Source organism: Aspergillus homomorphus (assembly GCF_003184865.1).
Source record: "Aspergillus homomorphus CBS 101889 unplaced genomic scaffold BO97scaffold_34, whole genome shotgun sequence".
Classification (NCBI taxonomy): domain Eukaryota; kingdom Fungi; phylum Ascomycota; class Eurotiomycetes; order Eurotiales; family Aspergillaceae; genus Aspergillus; species Aspergillus homomorphus.
In genome coordinates, this window is record NW_020291920.1 from 282,845 (window position 1) to 302,620 (window position 19,776).

General features: G+C 53.2%; 8 protein-coding genes across 8 annotated transcripts; 3 read left to right on the forward strand and 5 right to left on the reverse strand.

The window, feature by feature from the left end:
* Window positions 1-158: 158 nt before the first annotated feature.
* Window positions 159-2,466, reverse strand: BO97DRAFT_472179 (putative erythromycin esterase; the record flags this gene model as incomplete). Its single annotated transcript, XM_025700112.1, has 2 exons — window positions 159-1,464; window positions 2,411-2,466. 2 exons carry the CDS (start codon window positions 2,464-2,466, stop codon window positions 174-176), a joined length of 1,347 nt encoding a protein of 448 aa, XP_025549037.1. The 3' UTR covers window positions 159-173.
* Window positions 2,467-3,403: 937 nt separating this feature from the next.
* On the reverse strand, window positions 3,404-5,032 carry BO97DRAFT_407429 (putative inositol phospholipid biosynthesis protein Scs3). The gene is made up of 2 exons (XM_025695637.1): window positions 3,804-5,032; window positions 3,404-3,736 (listed from the first exon to the last, which is right to left on the reverse strand). Exons 1-2 carry the CDS (start codon window positions 4,854-4,856, stop codon window positions 3,635-3,637), a joined length of 1,155 nt encoding a protein of 384 aa, XP_025549038.1. The 5' UTR covers window positions 4,857-5,032; the 3' UTR covers window positions 3,404-3,634.
* Window positions 5,033-5,224: 192 nt separating this feature from the next.
* BO97DRAFT_395588 (beta-glucosidase) lies at window positions 5,225-8,572 on the reverse strand. Its single transcript, XM_025694037.1, has 7 exons — window positions 8,254-8,572; window positions 8,020-8,162; window positions 7,921-7,965; window positions 7,811-7,863; window positions 6,558-7,749; window positions 5,631-6,489; window positions 5,225-5,579 (listed from the first exon to the last, which is right to left on the reverse strand). The coding sequence occupies exons 1-7, from the start codon at window positions 8,308-8,310 to the stop codon at window positions 5,346-5,348; spliced, it is 2,583 nt and encodes an 860-aa protein (XP_025549039.1). The 5' UTR covers window positions 8,311-8,572; the 3' UTR covers window positions 5,225-5,345.
* A 2,876-nt stretch (window positions 8,573-11,448) lies between these two features.
* On the forward strand, window positions 11,449-12,709 carry BO97DRAFT_457481 (uncharacterized protein; the record flags this gene model as incomplete). The annotated part of the gene is made up of 3 exons (XM_025699207.1): window positions 11,449-12,102; window positions 12,156-12,324; window positions 12,404-12,709. Exons 1-3 carry the CDS (start codon window positions 11,546-11,548, stop codon window positions 12,707-12,709), a joined length of 1,032 nt encoding a protein of 343 aa, XP_025549040.1. The 5' UTR covers window positions 11,449-11,545.
* A 1,261-nt stretch (window positions 12,710-13,970) lies between these two features.
* BO97DRAFT_156721 (uncharacterized protein) lies at window positions 13,971-14,486 on the reverse strand. The gene has a single exon (XM_025690200.1). It carries the CDS (start codon window positions 14,274-14,276, stop codon window positions 14,004-14,006), a length of 273 nt encoding a protein of 90 aa, XP_025549041.1. The 5' UTR covers window positions 14,277-14,486; the 3' UTR covers window positions 13,971-14,003.
* An 824-nt stretch (window positions 14,487-15,310) lies between these two features.
* Window positions 15,311-16,684, forward strand: BO97DRAFT_445187 (arsenic resistance protein; the record flags this gene model as incomplete). The annotated part of the gene is made up of 4 exons (XM_025698518.1): window positions 15,311-15,574; window positions 15,668-15,810; window positions 15,871-15,957; window positions 16,028-16,684. Coding segments are annotated over 4 exons (1,151 nt in total), but the record flags the coding sequence as incomplete, so codon positions are not given.
* Window positions 16,685-16,794: 110 nt separating this feature from the next.
* On the reverse strand, window positions 16,795-17,496 carry BO97DRAFT_322089 (bZIP transcription factor; the record flags this gene model as incomplete). The annotated part of the gene is made up of 1 exon (XM_025691288.1): window positions 16,795-17,496. A coding segment is annotated over one exon (702 nt), but the record flags the coding sequence as incomplete, so codon positions are not given.
* An 862-nt stretch (window positions 17,497-18,358) lies between these two features.
* Window positions 18,359-19,625, forward strand: BO97DRAFT_479751 (uncharacterized protein). The gene is made up of 3 exons (XM_025700712.1): window positions 18,359-19,056; window positions 19,185-19,266; window positions 19,351-19,625. Exons 1-3 carry the CDS (start codon window positions 18,480-18,482, stop codon window positions 19,463-19,465), a joined length of 774 nt encoding a protein of 257 aa, XP_025549044.1. The 5' UTR covers window positions 18,359-18,479; the 3' UTR covers window positions 19,466-19,625.
* The last annotated feature ends 151 nt before the right edge of the window (window positions 19,626-19,776 follow it).

Sequence of the window (19,776 nt, forward strand, 5' to 3'; positions counted from 1 at the left end):
AAGAGGAGAAATGCACGTATGAGGTAAAGGGCGAATAAACAAACAGCGGCAGGCGGTGAGCTGACGTCAAAGCTTAGATAAGTCCATCACGTGCAAGGTGTTTATGTGCATCTATTCACAATAATGCTCATTCTGATAACTAACTACAGCCCAAACAAAACAAATAAAACTACCTACAATCCAAACGGATACGTCTCCTCCATGCCCATCACCGTCTTCGGCTGCACCTTCTCCAACGGCCTGACAGCCTCCGTCTCATCGAACCAGATATACGCGTCGAACTGCTGCTGCAGGTCCGCCTGGGAGTAGTGCGACATGCGCTCGGTATCCGGCCGATAGATGACGCCGATAAAGCGCTCGAGCCGCTGACTCTCGGCGGCCATGGCCTCCTTCAGTTCGGGAGTGATACGGTCGTCTCTTAGATCCCACACGAAGCTGGGGATGCCCGTCTGATGGGCGACCCACTCCCAACTATCCGGGCGTGACGGCCTGACATCCATGATCTCCATGTCCTCATCCCACTCGTGCGCGGCCGCCACGGTGCCGGTATGCGTGCCACAGCCCAGGGTCGCGACATTCTCGCGACCGAAGCGCTCCCGACAGAGCTGGCCGATGTTGACCTCCTTCCGGCGCGTGCCCATGCTGGTGAAGCGCGCGTCGCCGCAGTGGGAGTTGTGCGCCCAGACCACGGCCTTGCTGCCCGCGGGGCGGTTCTTGAGGATGCGGCGGAGGGTGTCGACCATGTGGGTGTCGCGGAGCGTCCACGACGAGGCCGAGCTGTAGTACATGGCCTTGTAGTAGCGCTCGGCGTCGCGCACCAGGTACGCGTTCTGCTGCCCGCTGTGGTACTCGTCGCCGTCGTGCGCATCCTCGGAGTACTCCAGCCGCCGCGCCAGCAGGTCGCGGAGCATCTGCACCACCCCCTTCTCGCAGTCCGCCAGGCCGCGGAGCGAGGCTAGGCCGTACGCCGTGGGGTCCTCCACCCACGGTTGCAGGCAGCCGTAGCGGCGACGGGCCTCCTTGCCGGCGGCCGGGTCGACGTGGTCGAGGTAATCGATGACCGCCTTGATGGACGCGCCCATGCTGTAGAGATCGAGTCCGTAGAACCCGGCTTTGTGCGCCGGGTCGGTCAGGGTCGCGTTGCGGTTGCGCATCCATTCGACCAGGTTCTGGGTCTCGCGGTTGCGCCACATCCAGGTGGGAAACCGTTTAAAGGGCTCGTGGTCGTCATCCCCGCCGCCTTGTCGGATGCGCGCCTGGGGACCGGGGCGCTGGCGCACGTACCGGTCGATGAATTCCGCGTCGGGCCAGTCGGCTTCCACGGCGACGATGTTGAAGCCGTGGTGCTCGATCAGGTGCTTGGTGATCTCCGCGCGCGCGGCGTAGAACTCCGAGGTCCCGTGCGTGCCATCACCGAGGAGGACAACAGGGTAGTCTCCGAAGGAGTCGAAGTGGGAGCCGAAGCTGGGATCGTGGATAGCAGGGAGAGGTTGCGCTGCTGCGGTGAACAGGTCTTGAAATGGAGACATCTTGGGAGTAGATTTGAAGTGTCGGGCTAGACGCCAAAGTTTACTCATGAGGGAAGTCAACCCATTGTTTGGTGGGGGACGTGTTTGTTTGCCTGGAAGTATAAGTGAAGGTCGGTCCGAAGTACGGTTGATATACCGAACGCTGGATGTTGTCCGCTTGGGGTTCCGGCGGCGGCGAAATGAGATCACCACCGGGTCATGGTGACTTGACCTTTGGTCTTGCCACGACCCATCCAGCATTCTTTCACTTTTTGCACAAAAAATCAATCCCAAGTCTCCTGCAGCACTAGCTGACAGACTATCATCTCTGGCTAACCCATCGCCGATCCCTTCCCAACCATCACTACTCCTACCCCATACATACCCCACACACATAGTATACACTATATAGCACCTAATATCCATATGACCATAATATCACAATGCCAACCTCATCCCAACCAACAACAAAACTCCAAACCTTCATCCGCGCCCAAGAAACGCTCTACGGGCCCATAACCACAATCCGCGATGCCACGAAATGGACACCCCCAGGCAATTCAGGCGGGCACCGCGGCCGATACCTCTGGACAGACGCCTTCGGGGTGCTGAACTTCCTAACGCTCCACCATGAACACAACCGGCTCATGAGCACATCAACCTCAACCTCGTCGCCCAGGATGCACCCTCAATCCCAGCCCCAACGGAACAATCACTACCTAACCCTAGCAACCGCGTTAATTCGCACCGTCCACAACACCCTAGGCACAACACGCACCTCCAATCCCGAAAACCCCACGCTCTTGCCCAAAGCAACCCCGACGAACCCTCTAGGCGGCGGGCTGCGGATCGGAAAGCCCAGCGCTACTGGCCCCGATGGCGACGGCCAGTACCACCACTACCTCACGCTGTGGATGTTCGCCCTGAACAGGACGGCGGTGGCCACGGGCGAGGCCATCTGGAACGAGCAGGCCATTGCATTAGCGAAAGCCATCCATCCGCGGTTCTTGGTGCAAAGGACGCCTCCGCGGATGGTGTGGAAGATGGATGTGGATCTGGAGGAGGTGTTGGTGGGGTCCGAGGGGAATCTGGATTCCGTGGATGGGCTGGTGGTGTTTCGGTTGTTGCAGAGGACTGCGAGGTGGTTTGGGAGGAGGCAGGGGCAGGGTTGTCGCGGGGAAGGAGAGGAAAAAGAGCAGGAAAAGAAGGAGGAAGAGGATGATGGCCCGCTGACCGAAGAAATCGAGGACTATCGACGGATACTGAAGCGGAAGGGCGAGGAGCAGTATGTCTCGTATGATCCGTTGGATCTCGGGATGGCCATGTGGACGGCGCATTGGTTTGCGGACACGAAGGGCGAGGAGTGGGCGACGAGGATGGCGGAGGTGTGTTTGGGCAGGGTTGGTGAGTTGAGTCATTGACTGCTTAGCATCTTTCCAAATCCTGTTTCGTCCTTTCTCTTCTCTTCTCTTCTTCTCTTCAGCGGTGAGGAACGGTGGGCGAATGCTGACGGCGATGCTAACACCTCTTTTGTTGAAGATGATCTGTTCGAGAGAAGGAATTATCTCGCGCGCGACATTCGGGCCCGATTGGCCTTCCGCGAGTTCGGGACGTGTCTGGGTCTTCGATGTATGGCGGAGCAGTCGTCCGATAAGGATCGCGCCGGTGATCTCAAACTCTACGCTGATCGACTGCTGGGGTGCTGGGAGCCGTACATCTGGTTGTCGGCGGGACGTAATGCAACGCCAGAGGACTTGCAACCCATCACTCGCGTGATGTATGCGGCTGCTTTGATACCAGGGGGTGAGAAACTCGGCGCCCATTTGCAAGATCATGCATGGATGATACTGACACTTCAACAGCATTCTGTCGGGGCTACTTCGGATCTGAACCTGCCGTTTGATTCATCCGCCAGAAGTCAATCGTCAAGCAGGGGAACAAATGTAATTCTAGACAAATATACATTCAGGTAAAAGACTAATACAGCCTCAGCCATCTAAGCCCAGGTAAAGCCCGGGAATGCAAACATGCATGTATGTATCGCAAGCCGAGACGAGTTCAGACAGACAATCCACCAATATATCAACGCCACCTAAGCCAAGAAAAGCATAATCCATACACCCCATTTATACGCCCGGCAACCCAACAATCTCCCTCCACGGAATCACCTTCCGAGGGAGAATATAGATCGTATAAACGGTACCCAGGGCAATCAACAAGCCCGTCAGCTGTGAAGACAGCATTAGCTCCAACCACCATTACGCCCAACCAGATAAAAATATCAAGAGAACATACCTTCTCAAACCACGTATGGAACCAAATAGCCGTCATCAACAACATCCACATCCCCAGGCCCACAACAGCCCAGGCCAACCTCACCGACCAGACCTCCAACCCACCGCCATCAATAGTATCGGCATCCTCGTCCTTCTTCTCCCTGGGCCCTTCGCTCTCCTCCTTCTTCCTCACACCATCATCTCCCTCAAATCGCGGCTGGCACCTCGTAGCCCCCCAGACCTCGAATCCGACCAGGGAGGTCATCAACACCAACAAAAGCACATGCCCACTCACATCATGCCCGCCGCGCCAGGCCCCGCCCGCACTCTTGCACGCCACCGCCGTCACCAGCGTCCCGAAATCCGTCGCCGTGTAAGGGTTCTCCACCTGGGGGATGGCGCGCTCGCAGTTGCCGCCCGTCAGCACGAAGCTGCGGTCGATGATGGCCGGCCCAAAGAACCACTGGGTGGTGAGGTACCACACCATCGTGGCGAGGCCGTAGCGGATGAGGGCCTGCATTGTGCGGCGCGCGCGATGGGCCTCGGCGACGGCGGCGGCGTGGGCGTGGGCGTGGTTAGTAGAAGGGCTGGTGTCGTTGCTGGGGCTGGTGCTCTTGCTCTTGCTCCTGTACTTGTTGACGAAGGCGGATTGGGTTTGCAGCAGCAGCAGGAAGGCAAGAGTCGTCCAGATCCAGCCGATCTTCACGAAGTAGAGATTGAAGACATTGTCCTTGCGGGCGAAATAGTTGACGGGTTTGGCGGCGGCGGCGGCGGCCGAGAAGGAGGAGAGGTGCAGGTCTGAGGCGATGGTTGGGGCAAAGGGCGATGGGTGGTTCTGAAGTGGGCTGGCGTTGTTGCTGGCGCTGGGCTCGCGGCTGCCGTAGGCGGTCGGCGAGAGGACAGAGAAAAGGGATCCCACGAAGAGGGTGAGAGGGTAAGCAAGCAGAGCGGTGATTGGAGGTTGGGACGGTCGTGATGTTTCTGGTGTTGTGGCTATTGTCGTCGTCGTCGTCGTCGTTGTGGTTGCTGCTGCTGCTCCTGCTGGAGGAGGAGGATTGTCTGCGGATGGCATCGTGGTTTTTTCGTCGGTCGTCTAGGTGATTGTACTCGCCCTGTGCTAGCTTGCTCTTGAATAAAATAGCAGAATTGAGTAATATTTTCTATCTGAGCGAGAATAGGGGAGATAGGTCTTCAACCAAATGATTGGCAAACAAAAGGACATGAAACCAGGCAGGGTTGTGCCGGAAGACACAGTCGAAGAATAAGGAAATGCGAATGAGAAGCTGAGTCGGATGACGTCGCTCGCTGCCTTCCGCCCGCCCGCCGTTTTGCCGGTCAGTGCAGTCACAATAGCCACACAGCCACAGCCACAAATGAAACCCCGACAAGAAAACATTACGCTATCATGACAAACATTCTACGCTTTAAATTATCCTTATTGACAGCATCACAGGCATTAAATTCGTAGTCTCTACGATTCACAAAAGGGTAAAAAAAAGGTATATATCATCAGCAGGCTCGAAGCCCTTCAGTCTTCAGTGCCTTCACAACAACCCTCTCCTCATTGCACAGTCGGCAGAACCGCGTGAAGAGGTAGCTGACGCGAAGAGCTACCAACATGGACCTTCTTGGGGTAAGAAGTAATGACCCAGTCCTGGGCCGCAACATCCCAGTTGGACAGATCGCGACGGGTCAGGGTAGTGGTCCAGACGGTCTCCTCGGAAGGGTTGAGGGTGATGCGGTCGAATTGGCGGAGCACCACCTTGGGCTCATTGGGACCACCGAGGGAAAGGTACTAATCAAATGTTAGCTTCTAGGTCAACATCATCTGAGATGAATGACTTACTAGTTGAGGGACAGCGTCACCGGCAACACGACCAGTGTTCTTAATGGTTGCCGAGACACGGATCAACTCATCGTAGAGGCGGGGGTTACCACCGAAGCCGCCACCAGCAGGCAGGACAGGCTGAGGAGAGCTATCAGTGGCACCCTCGGGCACGTGCTCCGAAGTGTCCACACCATAGTACGGGTCGCCAGATGACTCCTTGAGGTCCGTGGAGTTAAGCCAGGGGTAGATAAACTTGGTGATCCTGGTCAATCCATCAGGATACAAGTAGTCCGAGGCTTGGCCCATTTCGCCCAAAGTGGGAGCGGCCCCGGTCTCGGTAGCTATCTGGTGGTTCGTGGAGGCGTTCAAGACTTGAACGTGAAGCTGGGAGTAGTTGAAGGTGGTATAGCTCAAACCGTGTCCGAATTCGTAAATCGGGGTCTCATTGCGCTTGTCAAAACCGCGGTAGTCGATGAAAACACCCTCGGAGAAATCATCTTGAGGTGCTCCATTACCGTTGTTGAGTTTAGTGAGCAGGTAGTCCCCGTAAGACGCCCTAGTCTTGCCCCAGGTGAAGGGAGTTTTGGCGCCCGGGTTGACGCGGCCGTAAAGCACATCAGCCAGGGAGTTACCAGACTCCTGGCCAGGCAAGCCAGCCCAGAGGATGGCAGTAACGTTCGGGTGGTCATACCATTCGTCAATCAGAACAGGTCCAACGGAGTGAATGACGACGATTGTGTTGTTGCAGTTGTTGGCAGCAGTCTTGATGAGGTTGTCGCCATTCTTCCACAGGGTGAGATTGTTGCGGTCACCCTCGTTTCCATCCACCGAGATGTAGCCCTCTCCGGAGTCGGAATTGACAAATACAAGGGAAACACTTTAGGAATATTCGTCAGTCTGCACTCACGTCACATAACAAGGAGTAATCCGGGCGACTGAACTTACCTGGCTTGCTTAGCGAGGGTCTCCACCTGGCTCAGGGCCCAGTTGTCGGTGATAGCATAGACGCTGCCCTTATTCTTGAGCACTTCGGCTTGAATGGCTTGCTCGGGGGTCACAAGGTAGGGAAAGTCCGCAGTACCACTACCCCAAGCCATAGCGAGAGTACCGTTGTCACAACCACGGTCACTGCAGCCGTTGGCACCATAGGCGTTGGAGCCCGCATCTTCACCCAGGATAGCAACTTTGCGTTCCTTGCCAGTCAGAGGCAAAGCATTCTTATTCTTTAGCAACACAGTGCTGTCTGCCCCCAGCTTGCGGATGACCTCACTGTGGTCGCGCTGCACGTTGACAAAGTGGTTGACCTTCTCGTAGGGACCTTCCTGGGAATAGAAATACTTGTAGCCATACTCGTCACGAGTCCATGAGCTGAAGCTGGGAGGCTGATACAAGCGGTCACGGCCAACCTTGTAGTAGGCGGCCATGATGCGAACAGCCATGTCGTCGACGCGCCACTGCGGGACGGTACCGTTGAGAACAGCGATAGTCAAGTTGGTACCCCAGAAAGCAGTACCAGAATCGAACGAGACGTCGCCAGGCATGGACATGTCCAAGCCGGCCAAGGCAGCACCAACACCACTGTGGTGGGCACCCCAGTCAGTCATAACGAATCCCTGGAAGCCGAGCTCGGCCTTCAGCAGCTTGTTCAAAGTGTAACTGTTCTGGCAACCGTAGCTGTTGTTGATCTGGTTGTAGGAGCACATGATAGCACCAACGCCTGCGCGCACGGCATCCGCGAAGGGCCAGAGGTACATTTCATGGATGGTCTTGTCATCGATGTTTGCACTGACAGTGTCGCTAATGTTGAACCCATAGCCCGCAGCCTCTCCAACTTGCCGGAAATGCTCTTGCTCGTTGAGAATATAATGCTTGGCGGTGGCCACGACACCAGCGTCCTGAATCCCCTTGATAGTCTCGGCAAAGAGCACACCAGTGAGAGCAGGGTCTGGGGAGAAGCCCTCCCAGTTACGACCTCCATCGGGACTTCTACCGAGGGGACCTGCCGCCGGTCCCAACTGGATATCAATACCCTTGTCGCTGAACTCCTGACCCATGGCCTGGCCACGGAGGTAGGCAAGGTTCTTGTCCCAAGACGCAGCAACATTGACACCAGCAGGGAAGGCCGAGTTGTAGTCCGCTGTAAGACAAATTGTCAGCAAAAGTCGCAGTGTCCGAGGTCGGCGCGAGGGCAGTCTTACAGAAACGGATTCCCAGGGGACTGTCTTGAAGACACATGCCACCGATATTAAGTCTAGACGACGATTGTCAGTCGAAGAACCTCAATCGATTCTTCAGATGATCGACTTACCTTGGGACACCACCAGTTTGACCTACACATTTCTCCAGCTCCCATCTAGAAGCTCGTTAGCAGGCAATTCACTTCGCGCGACGGTGAAAATGCAATTACCCAGTTCCGGTGGTCAAGTTGACCTTCTCAGCCAAAGTCATTTGAGAGACAATGTCCACTGCACGCTTGTATGCTTCCGCCCACTCACCCTGACCATTGGCCCAAGGGGAGGGATAGAAAGGAGGAGAAAAGGCCAATTCATCCTGTAGACCACATAATCGTCAGCCATGAGTTCAATCACAGTTGCAAGGGCTTTTAGCGGCCATGAGAACAAGGCATTGAAGCGAAACATACAGCGCTGACGACCGAAGCAGCCGTCAATGCGGCCACCTCAAGCCAACCGAGCCTCATGATGGCGTGGAGGTAGCTAAAGGAAGAAGAAGAGACGAACTAGCCAGCCAGACAGCTTGTGTTCTCGAGGAGTTGACAAAGATGTCGAGGTAATACAAGGGTGGCAAGACAAACAAGATCGATGAGAAGGGGGGAAGGGAGGAGATATTAATAACCCCAGCAACGGGGGGGGGCGCCACAGCTATGAGGAGCAACCAGCGACAGTGAATACCATTGAGCAGAATCTCTTGGCTTCTGTGGAGCTGCCCACCCAAGGAAAATGATGTCTCGCAAACAAGAAGTCAGAGTGAGCAGGCACCTGGTCGGTGGTCGTAGACTGGCCGAGTGACGAGTGGTTCCATTGGCTTGGCTCTGAGCATGGGGATCGACAGGGAAGGATCCAGATTGAGCCTAAGACAGACAAGGAGAGCATGGATGGAACGGTCGGAGCTCAGGCAAGTCAAGCGATTCTACTGACCATTCATCCAGTGACTGCCTGCCTCCTGCTGGGCAGGAAGCTGCTGCTGCAGTGCTCTTGCTTGCATTTAGCTCGGCAGCGTCAACTGCGCACAGTAGACACTCTCGAAGTGCAGGTCAACAGGGCGTGGAATGTCTCATTCCGGCAATAAAATTTTGCCGGAAGGTAGAAAACTGGACCGGGATGGCCGATCGACCCCCACTCAGGTAGACAGTGCATGCAGCGACCAGCCATCTGGAATAGTCGGGATTGGGGAAATGAGGAGGTGAAAAGCAGGCATGATGAATTGAGCACTACCTCCAAGGGACTAAACAAACTGTCTTCTGGTACCGCAGTGGGTCGGGCAGTTAGCGGGCCTAGTACTACCAGTAATATCTGGATTGTATGTGTAGTGTAATTCTGTTACAGTCCCATCCGCTCCCTGCATCACCCTGACATGAATCTCAAGCTGCACTCTGTATGATGATGTCTACCCAACAGATCAACAGCATCCGATCGGGCGGGAGGTGCCTGGAATTCTTGACTGAGACCAAAATAAACTTATCATGCCTCATCTTTGCGCATTCTGATCAAGTTCGGAAAACGGAGACATACACCCGGCCGCCGCACTGGTATACAGCAGGATTACGGTATCTAGTTGTCGGGCAATTAACGGGACTCAGATGAGGCCTAAGAAGCTTGGTCGTATGGAAGGAAGGTAGTATTGCATTCAAACCTTGAAAGGTGGACAGATGTCCCCCGCAGGGTCATTGCTAACCAACTAGTTGAACTAACTGACTATCGAGATGCTCGGTTGGCTGACAATACTATAATGTGTAGTGGTATAGCACGGTCATGTTACGGTCCCGTCCCCAGCCATTCCCCGCATTTCCACTTCTGCAACCCGATGGTCAGCCCGCCCTGGCAAGAGAAAGTTGACACCGCTTTCGTGAGGACATCACGGGACTTCTCCGTGCCGTGTGCGCTTAGAGACACTCACTGACCGCTCACTGAGCACGCAACCAATGCTCCGCTTGCTCCCTCCGACCTGGACTTGTTCTCCACTTGACACCACACGGGTCTCTAAACCGTGTACAGTACATACATACTAAATAGCACTAAGTCTCTCAACAGCCGACCCGTCGCTTTGGTGAGGGCATTAGGAAGACGAGGACCGATACTTGTCCTGTCACAAAACCTTATGTCTCAAGCTATGATCTCAAGTCATTGTCTGCAGAAAAGGAAAAGCGTTTTTGCTGATACTCGTAATATTCTAATCATCATATAGTTCTCTCAGAATAATCTAACCATGGGCTTACTCTCCGCTCTGTCATAATAAATCCTACATACAACGTCTTCCACTAACACGATACAGTAGTCCCACCAACCTGCCATTTCATTCTTCTAGCCCTCGAACTCAATAGGAATCTGCTCAGGAGTATGTCGTAAGATTTAGAGTCAACCATATGCCTTTCTCTTGTAGTTTCCACCTTTTTCAGATTGCCTGCAGCTAGGGTAATCACCTAATTTCCACCCGATATTAGGCTGAGGTTGGCGACCGATCACCAAGCCCCAGCACTGAGGACTAACCAAGGGCCCGCTCACCTCACGAGGGAAGTTAAGTTGTCCTTTTTGCTCACTGATGCATATCAGAGCTATCAATATACCTGCAAACCGGTGGAAGTAGCAATGACATCTTGTCATCACTATCTCCATGGTTACGGCTACTTGATAACGGTATCCTTTCCACCCTGCAAGACATGTTGTGAGGGCATTGCCTCAGGTCCATGTGTAGAATAGCTTCGCCGCTGGGCCATGAATCCACGATCACGCCTCCATTACATATACCAGTCTTCTATGCCTTGCTTGTAACTAGAACCTAGTGGTAGTAGCATCTGACTAGCGAGTCCGATGGAGACTACTGCTGAACCCCATTTGTAACTATGATACCTGGATATGATATACATGGCTACACTGTGTACTGTACATCTATATGATACTATGGCTCCAATGGAAGATTGACCAGCCTTGCCAAAGCTGGACAGCAAGGTCCAGTTTGAGATTCAGCCCATCTTATCGCTATGCTTAGTTGTTGGACCTTTATTGCCATACTCCCGCATTGAAATGACTGTTGTTATCCACACTCCGGTCCACAAGTACGTCGTGACGGCACGCACCAGCGCGGCTCGGGCCGCCGCCCCGACAGAAACTGTCCTGTACATTAAGACCTTCCCGAGTCACTACCAGTGAAAGACATTCTCAAGCCCAGTTTTACCATTAGAATCTAGGGGAAGTAGATCAACTCCAAGCACCCGGGGCTGCAGCCCATCTACTCCGAAGGGAAGAACAATATCGCGGCGATCTATATCAAGCAAGATCTCTTAATGGTAAACAGCAGGCGCTGTCAACAATTCTTTCAGCTCTTTTGCTTGTTATGTGATTAGATATAGGTACAGGGTGGCAGTAGGCAAATGAGCAATAACAACAGAAGTCTTTCTTCTACTTAACGTTACTGAAAGAATGGAAGCTGCAGTATAATCGAGTATATCAGTTGAATCGTTGGTAACCTCGTTAGACTAAGATGACATATCGATTGCCTTCTCCAGATTGTCAACGACCTTACAGAAGATACGGACAAAGACTAACGATCCTTGCTCTCCTTAGCTAGTGCGGTTGATAGCTTATTTAAACTCCTCTGGTTCCCCGAGTTCTAGATTACCATATACAAAGGAATATCCACGCAGGCACGAGCGTCCACACGAATAGCAGACACACAATATCGTCTCCTCGCCTACCAATATGCTAGAGGTTGAAGAGAATGACATGGGCAGTGGATCAGAGTCCGGGAACGGGGACCGTAGCACAGACGCTGGGACTATGAACAGTGATACAGACGTTAAGATTATGGACGGTGAAGCAGAACGAGACAGTGCTGGTGAATCAGAATGGGATAGTGAATGGGGCAGTGATGATATTGATGACAGTGATGATGACTCAATAGAGCTCCCTGACATTCCGCTACTAAAGGAAGCTCTTAGCATTGTATATCAAGTAATAGATGGAGAAGTGGACCCTGATACTGGAGCCCAGCGCATTGACGCGCCCGTCCGCTCTGTCCTCACCTCTCCCATGGACGAGCGACGGAAATCGGACGAGATTTGCGATTTTTCCTGGCTGTTCTGGGATCCGGTACTCGATGCTGCTCGTGGGATTCGGAATGATGATGAAGGGCGGGCTCAAGCTCGCCGGGAGTATGACAATGAAGGGCTGAATCACCTGGCCGACCTCATGGCCGCACTCGCTCATTTTCCGCCGGTGGTCATAGAGCTTGGGGGCGAGGGTGGCGTCTGGTCCATGTGGGATGAGTACCCTTGTCTTGGAATCCTGGCATTTGAATATTATGATTCAGGGCTACCTGTCTGGGATTCCAGCCCGACCACCTGCTGCACATTGCTTCATGGGCACAGGATCCCCGGTGCCCCAGCGAGAGGCCCATGGACTACTACTGCGAAAAGGACGACTTCATCCCAGCCATGATGGGTGCGATTTCCTTCCTAGCCAGAGTCATGGGGCGGCGTGTAGGTATATTGGATGGTGAGGCAATGCCCTCTTTGTCATGGTCGTTTGAGCGCCCGCATGAGTGGCATCGTCTGGTAGATTATCATCTCGCTATCGTGCGCGAGTGGATCATCCATGCTGGGGCCGAGCTATACCGTCAGTTGCACCTTAGATCCCCTTCTAGAGCCTGGTAAGCACTATCTTGACTACCGCCCTGGTTATCTTTACCGGAGCGAGTCAGAGGTCTGGTGTCAGGAACGCTGGGACTTCTGGAAAGAACGTATTACGGACCTTGGAAAGTTCGCCTCCCATAATTATCGAATGGTTGCTACGACTCTGGTTGAACGAATGAATGAGATTGAGGCGCAAGCGCAGCATGAGTCAGATCTCAACTCGGCCTCGTAGAGTAGGGTCTGGCTTGGGAGTCCCGAAAAGCAACTATAGCATGCTTGAAGCTGCTCGGCTTCAAGTTATGATTATGCTTCGGTCTTCTTTTGATCTTTTCAACAGGAGGTGTTCCTTTACTAAACAGAACAATATTCAATGTGAAATTTGACAATCGTTACATACATCCCCTAGATTAAAGTAAGCTTATACCGTATAAAGTAGTCCTGCCCTAACAGGGTGTTAGCTTGAGTACTGTTTAAAAGGTGGGAGGGACCTGGGTCAGTCACGTGAATCCCAGGGAAATTGCTCGGCGTTCCTGCAGTCATTTAGAACCACTCAGGGATCACTCAGAACACGCACTTTTGTACTAGACCCACGCACCAGAATGCTGCTTACTGAACAAAAAGCGGCACCAGAATCGAGCCCAAAGCAGAAAAAGAAACTGACTCGATTTCCGCAGGAGTTTTAGTAAGTGAATGAAGTCATCTCTCTCTAGCATCCGGGGCATAGATCAATGAATCCCCGATGTAGTCACCCAGTCGTCTCCCACTACGTTCGTCGTCCGCGGGACCTGCCAGGAGAGCACAACAAACAGACACAGACACCACTGCCAAGTGGCCAAACCCCCCCCAAAACCCCCCTCCCCTCTCCAGGTCGTAAACTTGTAGACCATGAAAAATCGTCATGTCTTTCCCCCCATGGCCTGACGGCACCTTACCTCTTCCATCCGCAAGGGTCAGCCCATAAGTCTACTCCTTCCGTCGCAAGTCAGAGACATTCCACTCCCTCCTCATCCTCCCCCCACGCCCCTCTCGGCACAAGTTCCTTGGATAGTCAGAGCCAAGTCGGTCTATCATGCGCTTTGCTCGGCTCACCGTCAAGAACTCCGACGGGATCACTGGATAACTTTTCAAGGGTTTGAGGACCAAGTGTTCTAGCCTTCTCGGGAATTTATCTCTCACTTCCCCGAAGTGTGGAAGTGTGGGGTGGGGGTTGTTCTGGCTGTCTTCCACTGCTGGGGTTCTGACTCGTTTCCTGCCTTGGATCGTCCTCCTCTATGCCGAATCAGGGTGCTCGGCAGTCGGCAATGGGAGCAGCATGGGATTCTCTTTTTTACCTCCATGAATCAATCGTGTACAGTACAGTACGGTCTGACAATATATTTTCCCACGGTTTAGCCAGAATGATGGTTAGCTCGGGGGATCACTTCCGACGAATCTGTGGCGGGCTATGCGTGCGGTGGTAGAACAGCTGGATTGAGGATATTCCCGGTGTGCATGAGTGTGCATGAGTGTGTGTTGTTCCTCGCCAGTCAATCAACCGAGGCAAGCAGCCACAGAGATAGTGCATCATTCACGTCACGGCGGTCATATAACCTTCTCATGGCATATAGACCTACCAGAATGAATATGTCAGCCCTTCCTGCGCAATAAAGCAGGCAGCCAGTCGCGGTTCGTCGAGATTTCCCAGTCCGAAGTTGTGCTCGGTCCGCGAGTAGTATTGGGGCGGGCTGGTGGTTGCGGGGAAAGTCTCCGTGGGGGAATAATGTTTGGAGGGGTTGTGGATTCTTTGGGTCCATCGTCATCCCGAAAGACTGCCCGACTCCGGGACTAACCAACAACTAGTCTAGAGATGAGATTAGGCTGAAGACTTGTGTCTAGTACTACTGTCTACACTGTCTAGCACTTTCTAGCCCCGACACTGACAGACATGTCCTTGGAAGTGGGGGAGCGGGCGAGAATCTCTCCACACATCGTTTCTTCATGTTCTGTATTCGCAACAACCCGTCTTTCTTCCCTCATGGCCTCATAGACCGTTCAGGGTCTTCCCCTGGTATCGCATGATACCTCTGGGTCACGAATACCAAATACCGGCCGCAAAGCGAACGGGTACGCTTCAGCCGATGACGGTCCCGAAATCGCAACAGCACGGCATGACTTTGAGAGCAGCCAGACATATACTCTGACCGTCACAACCTCGAGATTGGAATCTCATTCTGTCCTCCTATGCAGAATGTGTATCTATGTATCTCTACAATGTGGTCTTTATCACCTCATGCTGGGGTTTTGGCTGATTGGAGGAAGTATACTATACACTGGGGTCTTGTCTTCCAGTATACCTCGATTCCGAAGCATTCCCGACATAGCTCTGAATTCACACACTCTCAATTGGCATATCCACGGATTTTCTATTCGTTCAATCTGACACCATTCCGTCCAGATATTATGAACGATCTTGGAGCCATACACAGTAGATCCCATTCGTTTTTTCGTCCTCAAAGCATATGCAGTCAGTCCAACAGTAAGACAGTGTCCAATTAGCCTGCAGGCATATCGCACATCCAATCCTCAAGAATTCCATTCCATCCTTTATTCTACTCAATCAAGATCAAAATAGCCGAAGTACACGCATCCGTCTAAGGAATTTCTTTTCTCACGTGATCTCAAAGCATGTCACTCGAGAACGCTGATTGGTCGTCAGCCCTTCTGCCCGCTGTATGCAGTGAAAAGGGCCTCAAAGGGTGCACGTAAAACATTGCCAACAAGCAACAACCATTTCCCCTTTGATTTAATCCATCCATTTTTCTACTAGAAACCAGGAAAGTCAAAGTACACACATCCATGTCTCCGGAAAAGCCAGCCCCAGCATTGCCAAAAGACCTGGAAGCATGCAGCGCAAGCGACCGGTATCGTGATGAGCCCCCGAAGTTAGATCCAGAACCAACCGGTATCTCTACCTTTAAACAGCTCGCCATCCTAGATCAGTTCCTCGCCCTGTGGATCTTGCTGGCCATGGCAGTAGGTATCATCCTTGGCAATTTTGTCCCCAATACCAGCCAAGCGCTGGAGAAGGGGAAATTCGTGGGTGTCTCTGTGCCGATCGGTAAGCTAGCCAGCTAGCCAGGTGTCTACCTAGCAGTCCATGCCTACGTTAGAGACAGATCTCTTGATGCTGACGCTAGGGGCATCAACGCAGCGATCGGTCTCCTGGTCATGATGTATCCCATCCTCTGCAAGGTCCGTTTCGAAACGCTACATCGGTCATTCCGGGAGAGGGAACTGTGGATTCAGATCGGGTTTAGCATAGTGGTCAATTGGATCGTTGCACCCTTGTTTATGGTATAAATCTCCCTCATATTGGTCAATGGCGGTGCTGATAACGTTCGATGTGATGGGCAGTTGGGTTTGGCGTGGGCATTTCTACCAGACGAAAGAGGCCTGCGGGAAGGTTTGATCTTGGTAGGGATTGCGCGATGCATTGCGATGGTATGTCTGGTCCAATCCCTCCATTCTCGGGTAGTATTCGGCGAAGCTAGCGTAAGGTTAACGAAGGCAGGTTCTTGTCTGGACGGGCCTCGCAGGCGGTGATGGCGAATACTGCGCCATTTTGGTAGCGATCAACTCGATATTGCAAATGGTGCTGTTCGCCCCGGTAGCAATTCTTTTTATTCGAATCATTGGCGGATCGGATCAGCAGGGCTTGACGATTGACTATTCCCTGGCTGCGAAAAGCGTAGGGGTATTTCTGGGGATCCCATTGGGAGCCGCGATTGTGACCCGCTTTGCCCTGCGCTTCTGGAGTAAGAAATGGTATGACGAGCAGTTCCTGAGGTGGATCAGCCCGTTGTCATTGATCGGACTGCTCTTTACGATTTTGGTGCTTTTTGCCGCCCAGGGCAAACAGGTGGTGCATCAAATCGTTTCGGTGGTTAGAGTAGCAGCCCCCCTGGTGGTATACTTCGCCGTGATCTTTGCGGTCACGCTGGCCGTGACACGGCGGTGCGGCTTTGGATATCGGCTATCGTGCACACAGAGCTTCACTGCAGCAAGCAATAACTTCGAGTTGGCAATCGCAGTGGCAATTGCCACGTTCGGTGTTGATAGTGACCAGGCGTTGGCTGCTACTGTTGGACCGTTGATTGAGGTCCCTGTATTGTTGGGGTTGGTATATGCAGTTCGGTGGTTTGCTCGGAAGCGGAAGTGGGAGGCTTAGATGGTAGACCTGTCTTTGTCCTTCAATGATAACACAATATTCTTCCAATCTCCTCATGCGCATTGAACGGTTGAGCTTGGCAAAATCAGAGCCTCGGTTGCAGAGCCGAACTAGTTGTTGCTGATTTCATCGAGGACCTGAAACAGAATCTGATTCTGCACTCTGCATCCCTCTTCCGTAGTGAGACCCTTGGAGAAGCCGGCCCAGAGCTTGTGTCGAATCTCGGCTAGCTCGACGCCGCGCGTGTTATACTGAGTAATGAGCTCGTCGGCTATGGCACAGAGAGTGGTATTGAGGACATCCCCACTGCCACTGGCCGGCCATGATACTTGGTCTTCATTGGGGGAACAGCCACAAACTGATGTACCTTGAGGTGGCTTTTCGCAGCTTAAAAATCTGGTTGAAGATCCTTCTACACTAGAGCATGATCCCACACCCTGGAGTTTCGATACTACACCAGTATCAGAAGGAGTATCCTCAGAAGAGCTTGACTGCTGGCCACAGCAAGATTGAGTCTTGACTTCAGACCGATGAAGACTAGGAATGGCGATCTTCCGCATCGAGTCCGAGCCATCTGCTGTGTTCAGATACTCCCCAACCGTGCTAGGGGAGATGCCCACACTCGCCAGTAAACTCCTCAATCTTCGATTCTCAGCCTCAAGGCCTTGAACGGCCAATCGATGCTCAACATCCTTCTGACGGGCCTGTTCCTGGAGGGAGGCGAGTTTCTGCTCCAACTCGCGGATATGCGCCTGTTTCTTGGCGCGACTCCTCCGTTGATTTTCTCGGATGCGTGCAAGTCTTTCTGCATCGGGAGAAGGTGTTTGGTCGGAGTTGTGGAAGGTCTTCATCAGAGCGAACACGGAGCGTTAGCAACCTTTGGTGCAAATTTATGGACCAAAAGAGTGCCACGAGAGAGCAAGTCTCAAGGTTAAGGCATGTCGCTCTCTCTGGGAGGTATGGCCTTCAAATTGCAAGTGTGAGTAGAAGAGACGGTCCTTTCCCTGCGTTGCTGGTGTTACTTGGCTGCCGTAATCCGCCGCGGGCCTCGGAGGGCGTTGCCAGAATAGGATGTATATGGCGAAGACTCGGGACGCCCGAGATGGGGATCGGATACGAGAGATAAGGCGCAACAAGAACACCCTGCACTTGCAGTGAAAGCCGACCCACTGCCTGGCCCAATGGAGGTGCTAGCTCAGAGACGGCCTCGGGATTTCAAGCTTTCAGCTGCGGAGTAGATCCCAGTCTGTTTCATATCAAGGTCAAGATGGACGCCCTGGAGATCTGGAATCCGGGGTATCACGTGGTTCGTCAGTTAATATTCAGCACCGATTTTGCCTCGTACCTACTGTGCTAAGTTGAGAATAGGATGCCACTGAGTTGCCCGATGTATTCTGTCAGGATAATTGTGCTGATGAGATCGGTTCGAGCCAAGCTCCGGTAGGGCATGACTGATATGGAGACTATTGTGCATCGTGTAGTGTACATAGATGGCTTAAATTTATATAGAAACGATAAACTTATGTCACAATGCGACGTGCCCACCAACGAGTCAACTTAATTGACCGTCATGGAACCAGCAGCGAACCAAAAGCGAACCAGCGGCAACATCGACCCTGAGGTGGTCGACGTCACTATCCGCCCCGGGAAAGTGCGACGATCATTCACAGCTCGAATCCCACCACAACCGACTCCTTCAATGAACCGCACCACCCAATAACCCTCATTCCAACATCTTCGTCTCATCATCAAACCAAACACGACCATTCATCCCAATTGACCCCCTCTATCAACAATGGTCTCCACGCGCCACCACCCAAACGACTTCCCACCACCCCCAACATCCACGACGCCGACGACGCCGACCACCCCATCCCCAAGCAGCAACAACAACAATACCACGACCACAACCAAAAAATGGGTCCACACACCCTCCACAGCAATAACCTTGTGGCTCTTCTTCTCCACGCCCGTCGTCCTCTGGGACGCAAGCTACGTGCTCCTCCGGCCGCACTCGATGCCGGGCCACGCGCTGCACTCGCCGCTCTGGACGCCCTACGCGCTGTACGGCACAATCGACTACATGTACGGCTGGCCGGCGTTCAACGCGCGCAACGGCTTCACCGCCGCGCAGACCGTGCTCAACCTGTTCGAGTGCGCCGGCTACCTCTACTACTTGGCGGTGGTCTACACGCACGGCACCACCCAGACGGCGGCCACCGGGCGCGGCGGCCAACGTAACCATCCCGGAAACAAGGGCGTGAAGTGGCTCCTGACCGAGCCGAAGGTGGTGGCGGGCCGGACGGGCGCGCTGGCCTTGTTGGTCGCGTACAGCGCTTCGGTCATGACGTTGGGGAAGACGGTGCTCTATTGTGGGTTTTATCTGTCCATATACCCTCCCCTCGAATTCAAGAGATAGCGGTGGTAGAGGAGGAGGAGGGGGGGGGGGACTGTTGAATATCGCTGAGAATAAGTGCTGACATGTTATTCGTCGCGATAGGGCTTAACGAGGTATTCTCCGGGTTTGATAATGTCGGACACAATGATTTCTGGACGTTGCTTTTCTACTGGATAATTCCCAAGTAGGTTTCCATCCTCTTTTGGTGTTTCTCTTGTCTTTTTGCCTCAGAATAGTGCAAGAAAAGAAGCTCTAACAGAAGTGTTAGTGGTCTGTGGATCATTTTCCCCGGCTATAATATGTATATTCTCGGGGCGGAGATCGTTGCCGCGCTGGAGACCGCCGTTCCGCGGCAGAGGGTTGGGCGGCCGAAGTCGTCGTGATTCTGACTCTGATTCTGCCCAGATCGTCTGTGGTGGGGAAGAGGAATGGGATGGTCTATCAGGGATTAATATTCTAGTCAGACTACATGGCGAAGGGACGGCGATGGGAGTGGCGTTGGTGGACTTAATAGATAGAGTAAGCAACCTCGATGGTCCATGCCGTAGAATATATAGCAGCTGGCTATACGTGTACAATGATGTACAATATCTATCAACCGCCAGTCAATGGCAGAGGAGCTACAACTCCCAACCACACTTGGGAGATAACGCACGACGCGATAACACATTGTATACTCCACGGGAAGCTCTCG

Coding starts and splice junctions, on each gene's coding strand:
- BO97DRAFT_156721 (XM_025690200.1), bottom strand. CDS start 14,276: ATGACGATGGACCCAAAGAATCCACAACCCCTCCAAACATTATTCCCC.
- BO97DRAFT_479751 (XM_025700712.1), top strand. CDS start 18,480: ATGGTCTCCACGCGCCACCACCCAAACGACTTCCCACCACCCCCAACA. Junction 19,057..19,184: donor GGGGAAGACGGTGCTCTATT/GTGGGTTTTATC, acceptor TCGTCGCGATAG/GGCTTAACGAGGTATTCTCC. Junction 19,267..19,350: donor TTCTACTGGATAATTCCCAA/GTAGGTTTCCAT, acceptor CAGAAGTGTTAG/TGGTCTGTGGATCATTTTCC.
- BO97DRAFT_395588 (XM_025694037.1), bottom strand. CDS start 8,310: ATGAGGCTCGGTTGGCTTGAGGTGGCCGCATTGACGGCTGCTTCGGTC. Junction 8,163..8,253: donor CTGCTTCGGTCGTCAGCGCT/GTATGTTTCGCT, acceptor TGTGGTCTACAG/GATGAATTGGCCTTTTCTCC. Junction 7,966..8,019: donor AACTTGACCACCGGAACTGG/GTAATTGCATTT, acceptor ACGAGCTTCTAG/ATGGGAGCTGGAGAAATGTG.
- BO97DRAFT_407429 (XM_025695637.1), bottom strand. CDS start 4,856: ATGCCATCCGCAGACAATCCTCCTCCTCCAGCAGGAGCAGCAGCAGCA. Junction 3,737..3,803: donor TCCATACGTGGTTTGAGAAG/GTATGTTCTCTT, acceptor CTGTCTTCACAG/CTGACGGGCTTGTTGATTGC.